Raw genomic sequence first — 18,257 nt, 5'->3', positions numbered from 1 at the left:
ATGACTTGGAGTCAGGTGTGCTTGGGGAATGTGAGGCTGCGTATTAAATTGTACTCTTGGGTCCCATACACGCAGAGAAGGATTGCCTTTCTCTTCCCCTCCTCTATTTTGTTGGCCTGAAAAAGTAGCCCAAATGTTCAATGTATTGTGTCCAGCTCTCCACAGAGGCATCACAAGGATCTATCTGTTCGAATAAGGGCATATCTGCAAACACTGTTCTCTTTCTGAACTCGAACTGAATTCCAATGTGACTGAATACTCACAAACTTGGGACTGCTTTGTTTTTTTTAAATCCTCATCGCCAATGTAATATTTCCCATTCACCAGTTAGTTGAAAAACAACTGCAACATTTATTTACATGTAATTACACTGCAGAGGTTTGCAACCTCGTGACTGTGAATCAGCTCCCAGGGTCGAACTGATACAGAAACCCATACTTCCTGGGGCACTCTCCCTCCCTGGTCCCTGATTGGTTACCCGGGCCACATAACCCTCTCAGCAGATCGCCCCTTGAAAGGGGACAAACATCACAGTTATGTCCCAGCTTTATATTGTACCAGCACTTCTATCAGTCTTCCCACTGATTGTCTATGGGTTTAACCATTAAGAGCAGAGTCTAGTGTGCTGCGGTTAATTTAAGTCTCATTGATTCAAACGTTTTTCTGGCTTAAATTTAAAATCTTAATTTTGTGACTCTAACTTCTTACTCTCAAATCTGGTATCAAATTTAATCATTTTATAGTCACCAAAATGTTCCCTTCCTGTCAGTTTGTTAACTAATTCTGGCTCATTATTCATCATATGGTTTGTTTCCTGTTGGGTCTGAAACACATTGGTTTGAATACACAACCATAATCACAGAAGCGTGATTCTAATCCTAAATAGTTTTGTACTGCACAGACATGTTCCACAATTTCCACGATATGTTGGCTGTTTACGACTGAATAAATTATCCCTCTGACCCTCAGAAATGCTGATATTATTGTGCTTATAATATCTGAGCTCAGCCTATCTGACCATGATATCTGGTTAGGCTACAGCTGGAGTACTGTGTGCAGTTCTGGTCGCAACATTATAGGGAGGAAGTGATTGCGCCAGAGAGGGTGCGGAAGAGATTCACCGGGATGTTGCCTGGGCTGGAGGGACTGGATAGGCTGGGTTATTTTTCTTGGAGCAGAGAAGGCTGATGGGGAATCTGATTGAGGTGTACAAAATTATGAGGGGCGTAGATAGGAAGGAACTTTCCCCTAAGCGGAGGGGCCAATAACCAGGGGACGTAGATTTAAGGTAAGGGGCAGGAGGTTTAGAGGAGATGTGAGGGGAAACCTTTTCACCCACAGTGGCTTGGAATCTCAAACTCAATGCCTGAAAGGGTAATAGAAACAGTTAGGTGGACTGGCAATGCTAAATTGCTCCTTAATGTCTGGGAATGTGCAGGTTCGGTGGAGTTACAGGGATAGGGTGAGGGAGTGGGCCTGGGTAGAGTGCTATTTCAGAGTGTTGGTGCAGACTCAATGGGCTGAATGGCCACCTTCTGCACTGTAGGGATTCAATCATTCATATATAGAAACATACATAGAAAATTGAAGCACGATTAGGCCATTCGGCCCTTCAAGCCACCATTCATTATGATCATGGCTGCTCATCAAATTCAATACCCTGATCCCACCTTCCCCCTTGATCCCTTTAGCCACAATGGCTATATCTAATTCCTTCTTGATTTAGATGAACACTTGAAATGCCATAGCATACGAGACCACGGGCCAAATGCTGGAAAATGGGGTTCGAGCAAATAGGGGTCTGATGGCCAGCACAGACATGATGGGCTGAAGGGCCTCTTTCTCTGGTCTAAAAATTCTATGAATCTATCGGTGACACCTGAAATAAAGCACAACATAGCAGAGTGCTGGGCAAATCTCCATGATTCCACAGATTTGACCAATGTCACACATTCTTATTGAATCATAGAATCCCTACAGTACAGAAGGAGGCCATTCAGCCCATCAAGTTCACTCTGACCCTCTGAAAGATTACCCTACCTATGCCCAATCCTCCACCCTATCCCGCAATTTAGCAATGCCAATCCACCTAACCTGCACATCTTTGGACTGTGGGAGGAAACCGGAGCACCCGGAGGAAACCAGGCAGACAGTCACCCAAGGTTGGAATCGAAAGCTGGTCTCTGGCACTGTGAAGCAGCAGTGCTAAGCACTGTGCCACAACCAGGACAGGTGCAACCAAAATCAGGGAAATACTGCGGATGATGGAATCTGAAACAAGAACAGAGGGCACTTTAAAAATTCAGCAGGTCTGGCAACACCTGTGAGGAGAGAAACAAAGTTAAAGTTTTGAGTCCATGGACTCTTCATCAGATTTGAAAGGAGGGAGAATGTGTAAGAGTTGTGGAAACACTCTAACGCAGTGTTTCTATAGAGTGTTTCCAGAGCTCTAACACATTCTGCCTCATTTCAATTTTGACAGAGTCTATGGACTCAAAACTTTAACTTTGTTTCTCTCCTTACAGATGCTAGCAGACATGCTGAGTTCTTCCAGCACACTCTGTTCTTGTTGAAGGCATAACTATGTCATGAGGAAGTTATAAATGATTGTTGGTTATAATAAATATTCAGTGCACGTTATAATATTCCTCTGCGTCCTGTGCCATTCACCTATTTAGAACATAGAACAATACAGCACAGAACAGGCCCTTCGGCCCATCACGTTGTGCCGACCACTTATCCTAATCTAAGATCAGCCTAACGTGCATCCTTCAATTTACTGCTGTCCATGTGCCAGTCCAAGAGTCGCTTAAATGTCCCTAATGACTCTCACTCCACTGGCAGTGCATTTCACGCACCTACCACTCTGTGTAAAGAATCAACCTCTGATATCTAGCCTACACCTTCCTCCAATCACCTGAAAATTATGATCCCTCGTATTTGTAAGAGACAAGTCCATAGACTCCTCTCTGCACCTGCCCAGGTTATATGCTGCTAGAAACCTCATCGTGCCTTTCTTAACATCTGAACTTGGCTGTTCCAATGGACTCCTACTGGCCTCCTACTCTCTTTTAACTTCAGCTCATCCAAAACCTTATTACCCACATCTTAACTTGAAGTAAGGCCCATTTCTCCATCACCCCTCAGCTTGCTGATCTATATTGACTCCCAGTTTGGCAATGCATAACTTTAAAATTCTCATTCTTGTTTTCAAACACCTCCGTGGCCTCTCCCTAACGCCTCCTCACAACTTTCTCGGTCCGTATGACCCGCTACAATTTCTACCTAGTTCTGCCCTTTTACATAGCCCTGACTTTAGTCGCTCCACCATTGACGATCCTGCTCTCATCTGCCTCGGTTCCAACCTCTGGATTCCTTCCCTTCTCCATTCCTCTTCTCCATCTCTGTCCACCATTAAAACAACATCTCAACACCTACCTCTTTGATCAAGCTTTTGACCAACCTAACTTATCATCTCCTATTGTGATTTGGGTCCAATATTGTTGACAACGCTCCTGCAACATACTTAAGGATATCATACTATGTTAAAGGCACTATATAAATGCAAGTTGTCGGTGGGTGTAGTGTGTAAAACTGCCTATGATGGTGCCTACATTTTCCCTTGGAAAGGGTACAGAGGATATTCACAAGTCTGTTACCTTGAAGGGTGATGACTTCAGTCATGAGAAGAGGTTGGAGAAGTTAGGACTCTTCTCCGTGGAATAGGGGAGATTAAAAGGTGACCGAATCGAGGTTTTCAGACATTGAGAGGTCTTAATGGTACAGTTTGAGGAAAGCTATTCCCCATGACAAGTGGATCAGTAACCAAAGGTCATAGATTTAAAATCACTGGCAAAAGATCTCGAGGAGTGATGAGGCAAACTTTTCCAAATGGGATGTTAGTTGGGAACTGGAAATCCCCCCTAAAGGAGATGAAAGCTGATTCTATAAATAATTCTGAAAGGGATTGGGATAGTTATGGATGAACTAGAATTGGCATTGGCCATTACATCTTTTCGTGCCTATGAATTGTCTCTAACTGTCCAGCTATGGCCTAATTCTTGAACTTCAAAGTTCTGGCATTATCTCTTTGCTCTTATCGTCTATGCTTCCAGCTATAAAGCCGGGTAATCCATATGCCTTGCACTTTTAGTATTTGTGCACACGGCAACCAAGGAAGTAGGTGGGGAATGTGGAGCTAAGCATGACATCGCTATCAAGGAGTGAGCACAGACACGATCGGCTGAATGGCCTCCTTGTAGCTTTCTATGATTTTGTTTGGGTTGGACAACCATTATTCCAGAATGAGAATCTTTTGCTGATTAACCAGAATAATGAGTCCAAGAATTATGAGTCCATGAACCAGGGCTTTAATGCCTCTTGCCTGCTCCAAGTGTGGTCCAAAGCCAAATCGCTCAGGGGGCTACTTACCACGGTGACGGCATCATTGAGGAGTGATTCCCCAAAAACCAGAATGTGCAGCTGCTCGTTTACGTGGATCTCTTCAAAGACGGACAGGACAGCCACTGGATCCACTGCTGCAATCAAACTGCCAAACAGTAAATTGTAGAGCAGGGAAATGTCCTTTAGGCCAAAGGACTCGATCTGGCAAATCCCGTAGAGGGACAAGCCAATTCCAAAAACATTCCACATGGTTCCCACGACCGCATACCACAGGATTGTCCCAATGTTCTCAAAGAAGGGCCTACTAGGCATGAAGTAGCCTGCGTCGAGTACGATTGGGGGCAGCAGGTAAAGAAAAAAGACATCAGTGCTCATAACTGGTGCAGATCTCCCATTCACTCCATAGATTATTCCTCCCATTATCAGGCCCACGATTATAAGCAGACAGCTTTCAGGTACAATAGAGGGTAGTTTGATGTAGAGATGAAATCCTGAATAGGGTTTAACAAAAAAAAAGACGGTTCAGTTCTCATACAGATTTCAAAACTGAAAAGAATGCTCCTGACAGCACTAATAAGATTGAAAGTGTTAGAGTGTATTAACAGTTTACATATCAAGCTCTCTCCATGGTAGCTACAAAATTGAAGCTACATGTTGTCAGCATACAACTTCACATCCAGACAATTAAAAAAAAACACACACAAGTCATTGATGTTCGAGTATATTGTTAACAATTCTTCCTGCCCACTTCCTCTGTAAACTTTGCTCAGGGACAAAATATTGCAGATGTTGAAAATCTGAAATGCAAAGAGAAAATGCTGGAAACACTCAAGTGTGTCAGCCACCATCTGTGTAGAGACAAGTAAGTGTTTCAAGTGTCTTACCTTCCTTAATACCGAATAATGTGTGAGCAGGCACAGTATACCAGCTTTGCTTCCTTTCTTGAAGGATATAGATCATAGAATTTACAATGCAGAAGGAGGCCATTCGGCCCATCGAGTCTGCACCAGCTCTTGGAAAGAGCACCCTACCCAAGGTCAACACCTCCACCATATCCCCATAACCCAGTAACCCCACCCAACACTAAGGGCAATTTTGGACACTGAAGTAAGGGCAATTTATCATGGCCAATCCACCTAACCTGCACATCTTTGGACTGTGGGAGGAACCTGGAGCACCCGGAGGAAACCCACGCACACACGGGGAGGATGTGCAGACTCCGCACAGACAGTGACCCAAGCGGAATCGAACCTGGGACCCTGGAGCTGTGAAGCCAGTAACCCTGTTAGGGCTGTAAACCCTATCCACAATGCTGCTGTGCTGCCCTCTATGTCTAACACTCTTGTTCCGCTCGTGGATCACCTCCTGTTCTACAGTTGAGGCTTTCAATCCTTGACAATCGCATTAACTACAATACTACATTTTGCCCTCCTCTTGCTGTCAGGATTTGACGAGGATTATTATACGAGGAGGCTGCCTCCTTCTCAGTTCTGAACCAGCAATATTATCCTTTCCATTTTCTTTGCAGATGCAAACAAACCTGATGTGTGCTTCCACCTGTTTCCTCCCTTGGAAAATAGTCATTTCACATTCAGAGGAATGATTCCATATTGCATTTGAAGAAAAGACTCCACGGTGAGTGTTTCCTTTAAAGCTCATTGACCTGCGTCGGCTTGACAATGGGCTTGACAAAGAGTCATTCAGGCTCGAAACGTTAGCTCCCTTCTCTCTACATAGGGGCAGCAGGGTAGCATGGTGGTTAGCATAAATGCTTCACAGCTCCAGGGTCCCAGGTTCGGTTCCCGGCTGGGTCACTGTCTGTGTGGAGTCTGCACGTCCTCCCCCTGTGTGCGTGGGTTTCCACCGGGTGCTCCGGTTTCCTCCCACAGTCCAAAGATGTGCGGGTTAGGTGGATTAGCCATGCTAAATTGCCCGTAGTGTCCTAATAAAAGTAAGGTTAATGGTGTGGGGGGTTACGGGTATAGGGTGGATACGTGGGTTGAGTAGGGTGATCATGGCTCGGCACAACATTGAGGGCCGAAGGGCCTGTTCTGTGCTGTACTGTTCTATGTCTATGTCTATGACCTCACTTTTGCCGAGGGTGTCTTTTGCCATGCTCCAGCAAGTGCGCCATCATGCAAAAGATAGCTATTCCCACTCCAGGGACTTTAGCACATCATCCCAACAGACATACCAGTGCAGGACTGAGAGAGTGCTGCATTGTCAGCAGTGATGTTCTTTCAATTAAACATTAAACTGAAGTCCTGTCTTTCTGTCCACGACATCTTTGTCAATCTCCACCTATCGCTGGCCCCCCTATCCAGCCCCACCGCTCCACTCCCCCCCCCCCCCCCCCCCCACCCCCAGAACAGTATCAATCTGATCCTATTTCCAGTCCTCTCCAGCTTTGACAAAGAGTCATTCAGGCTCGAAACGTTAGCTCCCTTCTCTCTACACAGATGCTGTCAGACCTGCTGAGATTGTCCAGCATTTTCTGTTTTTGTTTCAGATTCTACATCCGCGGTAATTTGCTTTTCTTATCCTGTCTTCCTCCTCTCTTCGTCGGACATAACAATCCCATGGCTCTATTTGAAGATTTTCTCCTCAGTGCCCTGAACATTAGTTACCCCTCACCAAAACTCTTTAAAATACATTAGTTGGTCATTAACCCATGCGGCTGCCATATATTCTGTATTAAAGGGCAGCACGGTGGAGCAGTGGGTTAGCAAGCAGCCTGCAAAAGCACTTGTGTATTCTGACTGCTGCAGAAACCAGACAGCACTGTGAAAGAAAACAAGTTAGCATACTAATGAGGCGATACCGGGTGATTCCTAGGTACAATAGAAACAAGTTAACTCAAATCGCTACAGTGAATAGAAGGCCAGACTTCTCGGCGCCAAGAGAAGTCCAAAACAATAAGCCCCAAGAACCGCCCAGTGATCGAGGGACTGCACCGTTATTGGGGAAATTCAAATCAATCAATTGGGAAGAGACCCAATCGATTGCGAGTGTATAGAGGGTCCGCTCTGGTGGGTGCGAGACCCTGGGAGAGGTATAAGACAGAGACCCAGAACCCAGCTCTCTCTCTCTGCCAGCCTCTCCTTGACCAGCTCTCTCAGCCGGCCCTCCCAACAAGAACACCTTTGTAGTAGCTCTCGAACTTGACCACGGAGAGGAGAGGTCAGCAGCTGCCACCAAGTAAGTGTCACACAACGCACGCTACGAGAGTAGACACTCCTGACCCCTTTAGTCCACACCGACTGGAAGCCTGCGGATCCAGGACAAAGCAAGAGGCCGTTGTTCCCTGATCCGGCAGTTCCCTTATCCAGATAAGTATTGGCCTGTTAGTGGTAGGATTAGCCTAGTCTTGTAGTTTTATATGCATAATTAGTAGATAACTATTATAATAAACATGTCTTGTTTGAACTTACTAACTGGTGTATGGAGTTATTGGTCTGAATTTGAACTTGAAACTTGTGGCGGTATTTTAACGATACCTGGCGACTCTAGAGCTAAGGAACGAAACAGAGTCAATTTGAGTGTAAAGCACACTCACCCAGAACGAGCCACATTTAGTGGCAGACTCTGATGGGACTCGACTAGAAGTGGCCCCCCCACTCCGAGAGAACCCAGAAATTTGAATCTGAAATCCAAGTGGGAAAAGGAAAAACCACAAGTGTTCAAGTAGTTCAAATCAATCCTCATAATTCGGAAATGTGCTTTTGCATGCGTAACTAACAGGGTTGTAAGGTAAAACCGAGAGATTTTTGTTGCGACAAACTGTCGGGAGTTTATCATTCGGAAAATAGCGAAAGCCGCACCCATTTTTTATAACTGCCTTATTATCCCTCGTTCCAAATTTAAGAGAGCATAAGAGAAAAAGAAATGGCCATGCAGGCAATGGAACGCCTCATGAACCCAGAGCAGTTCGTGGTCGCAGCGACCAACAGCAGCAGAGTAGGTCAGTGTCCCGTTTGGGAGCTGGAACTCATGAAGTACCTCAAAGGGAAAGGATGGCCCCTTTGGAGTGAGTTTTGTTTGAATGAGGAGACAGGTCCCGGGAGTATAGGGCATACTTGGTGGGAGAACCTGTCTGAAATTCATAAGAAAGGTTTGAGTAAAGCACGTAAGCCGATGGCAATTGTGTCCTGCTTGGCACAATTACGAGGCACAGAGGAGGTCGTCAGGACGCTCCGCGCAGATTTAGAGGAGAAAAATAGAATGAGCAAAGTGGATGTCAGGGACATTGAGACAGATAATTCAGAATTAAGGGAAAGGTTGGCAGATAAGGATAGAGAGGTGGATGATGCCAAGAGGGCACATCAGTCTTGTCTAGCCCATCTGAGCTGCTCTCAAGTTCAGTACGAAAAAGCCTATCAAGATGAGCAGCATGCAGTCTTGATAAGAGAAGAATCAGAAAAACAGGTAGAGACACTGAAAAAGCAGTGTAGCGACCTAAAGGCAGCTTTAAGGGCACTCCATGCTGCCACCACTGAGCAAAGGCAAAGCACAGTGGACCATGCAAAATGTAGGAAGCAGATTGCGGAGTTGCAATCTCTGCTTTCTGTGCAGAATGGCTTCCAAGAAACGTTTGGAACACAATTAGAAGAAGAGAATGCCCCAGATTGGCAGGAGTTAAGTGAGACAGTGCAGCGATATGTTCAGGGAAATGTGCGCTAGCAGCGCAGCAGAAAAGGAAAGTGCCCCAACCCCCCACAGATCAGATAGCAGCCGTACCAATGAACCCAGTCACCAGCCAACGAAAAGCAACCGCAGACGGCGCACCCGAGATCACTTACACCACCCCCTTAACCGTGACTCAACTAAGGGACGCATGTGAGAAAATCACCCCATTCCTCCCCACTTCAGACCCCCACCAATTCTTCGCAAGAGTGAAGCAGCAGGCGACCATGTACGGCCTGGATGAGCGAGAGCAGGTTAAGCTCACAGTTTTGAGTTTAGACTCATCAGTTGTAGCAGCCCTCCCCGACCCACAGAACATTGGAGGAGGCACCCTCGAAGAGATGCATACAGCTATTTTAGACGCGATAGGGTACAACAGAGGAGACCCCGTCGAAGGCCTAAATAAGTGTAGGCAGAAAAGGACCGAGCACCCCACAGCATTCGCAGGAAGGCTGTGGATTCACTTCACTGCAGTTTTCGGTGAATTAGACCGCTCACATTTGACCCAGGATAACATGGTTAAATGGACCCGCACCATCATCTCCCACACCACAGATGCAGGACAGAATGTCTGCTCCAATTACGACCCCTCAGAAGAGGCCCATAATGAAAAATGGGTATTGAAAAAATTGTCCCACGCTTGGGAGCAATCTGTCCATGGCAAGGTAACATTTAAGGACCCTGAAGAAGCGCAGGCTGCAGCAGATATTCAGGCAGTGAGAACGCACCAAAACCCCGCATTTGTAAATGAGGGAAAGACCAGCCCCCCACAGAAGTCACAGGAATGTTTTAACTGCGGACAGTTAGGGCATTTTGCTAGGGAATGCAACGCCCCGCAGAAATTTCAGAGAGGCCAGCAGACAGGCACTCTGAACAGGAACAAAGCAAAGCCTATCCACAGTATAGGGACGCAGTCAGGACAGACCAATGTGGACGGAACGGACTGATGGTGTTTGGGCTCCCCCACTTGGGTCTGTGACACCCTCTGGGACCGATCCGGACAACCAGTAGTCACGGCGAAAATTCGGGGAAAGCCCATAGAATTATTCTGGGACACAGGAGGGTCCCGCACGACCATTAATTCCTCCACTACACCACAGGCAAACACGTGGCCCACCACAGCCACAATAACACTCAGCGGATTTACAGGACACTCAAAGCAAGGAACCATTACAGCGCCTGTACCAATTCAGCTAGGGAATATCTCCACCAGACACCCCGTTGTTTTAGTTAATCTGCCCCACACAGCAGAACACATACTGGGCATTGATTTTATGAATGCCCACAGCCTGTCATTCAACAGTCAATCAGTGTGTCTGGCGAATGGCAAAATCAGACAGAGCGCCCACAACGCTCACAGTAGGTGAGTACGCAAACAGGATTAGCGCAGTAGGTGCCTATTGTTGTGACCCGACCACGCTTAGCACGGACAAACAGGTTAGGGCAATTTTGAACAAGCACAGGACAGCATTTGCCAGTCACCGGCACGACTGCGGCAGAATGACTGGACAAGTTCAGATTACAGGACCTGACCCGAGACCACAAAGACAGTATAGATTTCCCCTAGAAGCGGAGGGAGAAATTGGAAAGTTTATAGAGAGCTTATTAGAGCAGGGTGTACTTAGGACAGTAGCCTCGACTAATAATGCCCCTATTTGGCCAGTGAGGAAGCCCGATGGATCATGGCGTCTGACCATTGATTATCGGGAACTCAACAAAGTTACCCCAGCAGTAGCCCCCACGGTAGCAACAAGTCCCGTGACCATGCTCAAGCAGGGACTCAACTCCAAGTATTTCACGGTATTGGACATTAGCAACGGCTTTTGGTCAATCCCATTGGCAAAGGCGTGCCAGTAGAAATTTGCCTTCACTTTCAAAGGTCAGCAGTACACGTGGACATGCTTCCCACAAGGATTCCACAATTCCCCCTCCATTTTCCACCGACAGCTGGCAAATGGTCTAGCAGAAATTTCCCGACCCGAATGTCTGGTACAGTATGTGGACGACCTATTACTGCAGACAGATACCAAGGCAGAGCACATCACGCTTCTGTCTGAACTCCTGGAACTTCTGAACTCAATCGGATGTAAAGTTAACCCCAGAAAGGCCCAACTATTGGAGAATAAAGTGATGTATTTGGGTACAATAATCACATACGCAAACGCGAGATCGAGTTCAAAAGAATTGACTCGATCGTCAAATTGCCCCTTCCCCACAATGTTTCAGCCCTCCGGTCATTTTTAGGACTGGTTGGGTATTGTTCGAACCATATCGATGGTTTTGCGACCAAGGCAGCCCCACTTTCAGACCTCCTTACGAAAGGAGCCCCTTGGGAATGGCTTCCTCAGCATACAGAGGCTGTGGAAGATTTAAAGAAAGCCCTTAGCACAGCACCTGCACTACAAGTTCCAGACCCGCTCTCCCCTATACAATTGAGGTAGCAAGCACAGATCTGACTCTCTCGGCCGTGCTCCTTCAGGAACGGCACAAGCAGCTACGACAAGTGGCTTATGCCTCCAGACTGTTAGACCCAGTAGAGCAAGGATTTTCAGCCTGCGAAAGGCACCTACTCGCTGTATTCTGGGCAGTACAATACTTTTCTTACATTACCGGACGCAACCCCATCACCATTTTGACCGAACGCACCCCCACACAGTTACTTTTAGACGGACGACTGAAGGACGGTTCAGTGAGCCAGATAAGAGCAGCTAGGTGGACACTTCTGTTACAGGGACGGGACATAACCGTTAAACGGACTAGGACACACATTTTTAGTAGACAACCTACAGTATCCAGGACAACCCCGTAATTGTGAGATAGTAGCACCCCTCCACAACACAGGACCCTTCATTGCTAAGACGCCCCCCCAGGAAGATAGGAAGTTCAACTCAAAGCCCCCAGCACACAGACACGTGTGCCCCCTTGAAGATTTATGTGGATGGTTCATCCACTGTTTTAGATGGCGAACGCATCACTGGATGCGGAATATATGTGGAAGATGCGCAGGGACGCGCACTAGAGGAGATAGCATTAAAGTTGCCTGGTCACTTAGGCGCGCAGGCAGCAGAGCTCGCGGCCATAGCATACATAGTGGGCCACCCAGATTCGTTCCCCAGCCCAGCAGACATATATTCGGACAGTCTATATGTCTGTAACAGCCTAACAGATTTTCTACCCCTGTGGAAGACAAGAGGTTTTGTCTCCGCGGACGGGAAGCCCTTTCCATCAGCCCCATTACTCCGCCATATCCTAGAGAAGGCAAAGGATAGGACGTATGGCATTATTAAAGTTAGAAGCCACCATCGGTCATCCCCCCCTGGAAATGTGAAAGCCGACGCACTGTCTAAAGCAGGTTCCAGGCGAGGTCATTTTTGGACACCCCCAGCTAGCGCACCAGCTAGCGCCCCTGTGAGCTCAGTCCAAGTCTCACAAACGAACATAGAGGATTTAGTACAGGCACAGAGGCACGACGAAAATCTCCAGGAGATTATAAAAGGAAACTTTGTGGCCCAGTATGCCAAATTCAAACACGCTTTGACCACACGAGGGTGTGATTATCAAAGACAAGTTGTATGTGGTTCCTGAGAAAGACAGGAATCAAATGATTGCCTTATTCCATGATGGTCATGGACATCAAGGGATCGACCCTACCACAGCCCACCTCAGGCAGCTCTGTTGGTGGCCCAATTGAAGAGACAATGTAACGCACTACATAGAGAACTGTTTGATTTATGCACAGAATAACCCGGAGAGGTATTCAAAGAAGGCACAACTCAGCCACACTCGCCCCGTTTATGGCCCCTGGACTAACCTCCAGATCGATTTTATAGGACCATTGCCCCCTTGCAGGAATGGCTATAAATATGTTCTGGTGGTCATAGACACGTTTACGAAATGGGTAGAGGCATTCCCATCTCGAACAAACACAGCAAAAACGACCGCAAAGATCCTGATCTACCACATCTTTACTAGATGGGGACTCCCCAGAAGTATTGAGTCGGACCAGGGATCTCATTTTACAGGACGGGTCATGAAGAACGTCCTGACCATATTCGGAATTAAACAAAATTTCCACATTGCGTATCACCCCCAGTCAAGTGGAATAGTGGAACGCATGAATCGGACTCTAAAATCGACCCTTAGAAAGATGGTCCAGGAAAACAATTCAACTTGGGATTCGGTGCTCCCATTCGCACTTCTGTTTCTACGGAATACTGTTTCAGCATCAACAGGCTTCACCCCACACACACTCATGACCGGACGTCCTATGACAGGATCTGAATTCCATTTAGGACTAAACATGACCAGCCCAGAAGTGACGGCCCTCACACACGAGACAGTAGTAAAGCAATTAGTTGAAACTGCAAGGTCGGCTCAATTAGCAGCCGCAGTTAAATTGGGAAAGAAAGGGAAACAGAGCAAGGCTTGTTTCGACAGATCTGTCCATTCCACAGAATTTCAGGTTGGACAACAGGTAATGTTATCTGTTTATAACCCCAGCACGTTTTTGGCCCCCAAAATTTTCCGGCCAACACTCAATTGCCAACAAAATCAGCCCTTCAGTTTACAAGATAAAGTACCCCAACGGGAAGACTGCCTGGTTCCATATCAACCAGTTAAAGGCATATGGAACACAGTCCAACCACTCACACCATGTCCTGCTAGACGCAGCAGAACACCACGCCCCGCCCACAAGAGACACATTTCCACCCTCCCCCTCACAGACCAGCTCCTCATCGGACTCGACCTCGACTCCGCCCAGACCACGCCCCGAAACTCCCACAAGCTGCCACAGCAGCGACTGTGACTTTGACGACACCCACAGCACACCTCTCTACTGCCCTGATACAACAGACCTCTACACCACCAACTACGGCCCCAACTACAGTGATTTGGAGATCACTTACATTAAAACACCAGACCCACACCCAGCCCCACTGCCCAACTATGACGACCCCGACAACGTTCATACAAATGTAGACCCCACGATTTAGAACATAGAACATAGAACGATACAGCGCAGTACAGGCCCTTCGGCCCTCGATGTTGCACCGACATGGAAAAAATCTAAAGGCCATCTAACCTACACTATGCCCTTATCATCCATATGCTTATCCAATAAATTTTTTAATGCCCTCAATGTTGGCGTGTTCACTACTGTTGCAGGTAGGGCATTCCACGGCCTCTCCACTCTTTGCGTAAAAAACCTACCTCTGACCTCTGTCCTATATCTATTACCCCTCAATTTAAGGCTATGTCCCCTCGTGCTAGCCACCTCCATCCGCGGGAGAAGGCTCTCGCTGTCCACCCTATCTAACCCTCTGATCATTTTGTATGCCTCTATTAAGTCAGAATAGAGGCATATTTGGCACAGGGACAATTCTTGGAGACTTGTCCGAAATGATGAGAGTGACCCCCGGTCACATAACGCTATGATTGCATGCCTGATCCATACAAGGGTATGGGATCCGGGAGAAGAGGATGACTCTGAGTCTGACTCCCGACACGGCAACCCCTTTGCGACCCTGTTCGCAGAGAATGAAGAGAATTGAGGTGTCCAGATGATGTAAAAAGAGGAACCGCTTGAGGGATAAACGGTGTCCTTTCTGATGGAACCTGCAAGAATGTTTGGTGATGTTTGTTTGTTTGTATTTGGAGATTGGCCACACGATTTTCAGCTGAAAAGCTTGTGACCACCTCACATGCACGTTAAGTTTGTCCGCAGATAACTCTGAGAACTTGGCTCAGCTGCAATGTCTGGAACCCAACTTAAGGCTTCACCCTTCACCCCACTAGGAGCATCTTGGCTCCCCCTTTTTTTAGGTGCCTCTATATTCTGGGAAGAGGCTGCAAATCCACGGTGACCACATTCATGCCCATTCATTCCAGGTTGCTCAGGCAGTGGAGAAATGGCATTGAGGACCCGCCCTGTCTGAGGACTCCTCTCTGGTCAGCTAAGCTCGGGTACAGCACAGCACGCCCTACCCGGGGATTCCATCCAAATCTTACCCGTAGCGGCCCATACGCAACTCATTCGGATATCTCATTTCTAAAGTTTGGTTTCATTTGTTTTGTTTGAGATAGCCCTTCGGCTGCCACTCCTTATGCTATTTACATCCAGAAACATTGGGATGGTAAATCGCAAAACCTGCGAGACGGCTCGCAGTAGCACAGTTAAGTATATGTCTGGTCCTAAATTCGCTTTTGAAAAAAAAATGAGGGGAGTCACAGGGAGTGACTTGGCCATTCATTTAAGGGATAATTGGAATAAGAGGACAGATACACTAGCATTAAAGGTATTAAACGGATCATTGATAGATACTATGCTTGATCCCCTAGCTTCGAACAAGCCAAGGAGATCACCGCAAGAACAAAAGCCAGAAGAGAAGAAAGAAGAGAGAAGGAACATGACCGCAACGACTGTATTCTTCTTCGCCACCATTGTATTTTTGCGTGCGAACGCGAACCCTTTTTCCCCTATGACCCCCGCCGTTAATATTTCCCAGACACCGACTACTCAAAGCCCAGTAATGAACAGCGATGACCCGACCTGGTGCACACAATTTATGAATTGGTACTACCTATCATATGTTGTAGAATCACTTTTGGTGATAGCAGCTCTCTGCATCGTAGTACAGACACTTAGGTTAAGGAAATGGAGAAGGAGAGCCTCCCGCTCTCGCGCCTCAACCATATACAGAGTACAATTCCCTATTTTCGGCTTCCACCAGTCCCCCCAACCCCTTGATGTGTAATGAATGATTTAATTTTTGAGTTGCTGTTGTAAATAAAGACCTTTTCTGGCGTATTGTGATGTTCTGAGCTCAACTGCCGAGCCAGAAATGGAATGTAATGATTTAAGGATAGGAAGTTAGAACGTTTAAATGTGTAAGGGAGTGTAGTTTACAAAGGATAGTTAGAGGTTCCCTAGTAATGCATGTCCCCTTTGACATAGCGCCAACCAGAGACTGTTAGATAAAAATTTTGTGCCATAATTAAGGAAAGTGTAGAGGCCATGGGACTCGCTGAGATCAGGGAACACAAAGACACTGAACTTGGGTGATCCTTCATGATTTCTCATGAGGATCACAAGGAGGGAGTGTAGCCACCTGAGGTGGCCACTGCCCAACACAAAATGGAAGATTACAAAGAATGCAGGGAAAATGGACATGTTGCAAAAGCAAGCAGCTTGCAAAAGCGCTTGTGTATTCTGACTGCTGCAGAAACCAGACAGCACTGTGAAAGAAAACAAGTTAGTAAACTAATGAGGCGATACTGGGTGATTTCCAGGTACAATGGAAACAAGTTAACTCAAATCGCTACAGTGAATAGAAGGCCAGACTTCTCGGTGCCAAGAGAAGTCCAAAACAATAAGCCCCAAGAACCGCCCAGTGATCGAGGGACTGCCCCGTTATTGGGGAAATTCAGATCAATCGATTGGGAAGAGACCCGATCAATTGCGAGTGTATAGAGGGTCCGCCCAGGTGGGCACGAGACCCTGGGAGAGGTATAAGACAGAGACCCAGAACCCAGCTCTCTCTCTCTGCCAGCCTCCCCTTGACCAGCTCTCTCAGCCTGCCCTCCCAACAAGAACACCTTTGTAGCAGCTCTCGAACTTGACCACGGAGAGGAGAGGCTTGGTCAGCAGCCGCCACCAAGTAAGTGTCACACAACGCACGCTACGAGAGTAGACACTCCTGACCCCTTTAGTCCACACCGACTGGAAGCCTGTGGATCCAGGACAAAGCTAGAGGCCGTTGTTCCCTGATCCGGCAGTTCCCTTATCCAGATAAGTATTTGGCCTGTTAGTGGTAGGATTAGCCTAGTCTTGTAGTTTTATACGCATAATTAGTAGATAACTGTATTATAATAAACATGTCTTGTTTGAACTTACTAACTGGTGTATGGAGTTATTGGTCTGAACTTGAACTTGAAACTTGTGGCGGTATCCTAACGATACATGGCGACTCTAGAGCTAAGGAATGAAACAGAGCCAAATTGAGTGTAAAGCACACACCCAGAACGAGCAACAGGTCCCAGGTTCGATCCCAGCTCTGGGACACTGTCTGTGTGGAGTTTGCACATTCTCCCCATGTTTGCGTGGATTTCGCCCCCACAACCCAAAGATGTGCAGGTGGGTGGATTGGCCATGCTAAATTGCCCTTTAATTGGAAAAGAAATGAATTGGGTACTCTTAATTTATTTTAAAATATATATATTTTCTGTATTACAACAGTCGCCAAAATTCAAAACTTTATAATTTGTTCTAAAGCACTTTATAAATGTGCTTTATAAATGCAAGTTCCATCTTTTCCCACTCCAGCCCTTCTGCCGCGACCTGCAGCTTGCAGACAAAGCACAATCGAGCTGTTCAACAATTATGGTGCTGATCCCAGTGGGGATGCCCACATTTTCTGGTTTCCAGTGATCATGCCCTTTTCGGATTTGCGGCTTTGCAAAGGTCAGTGTTCTTGCTGGTAAGCTAAAGGAAGGGCAGATGTGCTGAGTGGTTGCACAGTGATGGAGATTAGTACACTGCCCTTGTGCCTTGAACCCAACCTAAATGGTAAGGCCCAAGTCACATCATTCTGCAGCTCTATCAACCCTACTTTATGTTTCGAGTTGCCATGGGGACAAGCAGTTAAAATGGGAGGAAAACCAGGCAGAAGGCTGCAGCAATACCGACTGCTGGTAATATTTTTAGCTTTCTGGTAAGTCACAGCTTCCACACACATTCTGGATGTTTAACTACGCCCACTAGTTCTTAAATTAAACAGCTTCTAATGAAGCTTCGCACTGACAGCTGCTTAGCAACTGACCAAGACTTAATCCTTCCCCAGAGCAGCTTTCAGCAGGGGCCCGACTGTCGCAGTGAGCGACAGATATAGTGGTAGTAATTGGAAATTGCTGCTCAACTGACATCTCACAGAATCTAAAGGGTGTTGCACATTTTATGGCGTATTATGGGAGCTCAAGTGCCCATGGTCACCATGGCAACAGTTACATCTCTTGTTCCCCTCCTTTCCATCATTTCCCAAGGTTTTTGTTGTCAGCTCCATGTGGAAAACGCTAATCTGCTCTTTACAGTAATGGGTCACACTGAAGATTCAAATATCGATTAACTGAGGTGTCTTCTTTGCTATCAAAGCTTTGTTTTCTCTCTCAATGGC

General features: G+C 46.7%; 1 protein-coding gene across 1 annotated transcript in view; it reads right to left on the bottom strand.

The window, feature by feature from the left end:
* LOC119952125 (sodium/hydrogen exchanger 2-like) overlaps positions 1–18,257 on the bottom strand; it is a 230,432-nt gene that overhangs the window by 171,198 nt on the left and 40,977 nt on the right. Inside the window, exon 2 of the mRNA XM_038775699.1 lies at positions 4,432–4,895. Within this exon, the coding sequence (XP_038631627.1) occupies positions 4,432–4,895 (464 nt within the window). The remainder of the gene's footprint in view (positions 1–4,431; positions 4,896–18,257) is intronic.

This window comes from Scyliorhinus canicula, chromosome 17 (genome assembly GCF_902713615.1).
Source record: "Scyliorhinus canicula chromosome 17, sScyCan1.1, whole genome shotgun sequence".
NCBI lineage: Eukaryota > Metazoa > Chordata > Chondrichthyes > Carcharhiniformes > Scyliorhinidae > Scyliorhinus > Scyliorhinus canicula.
This window is presented reverse-complemented; position numbering and strand designations above follow the sequence as displayed.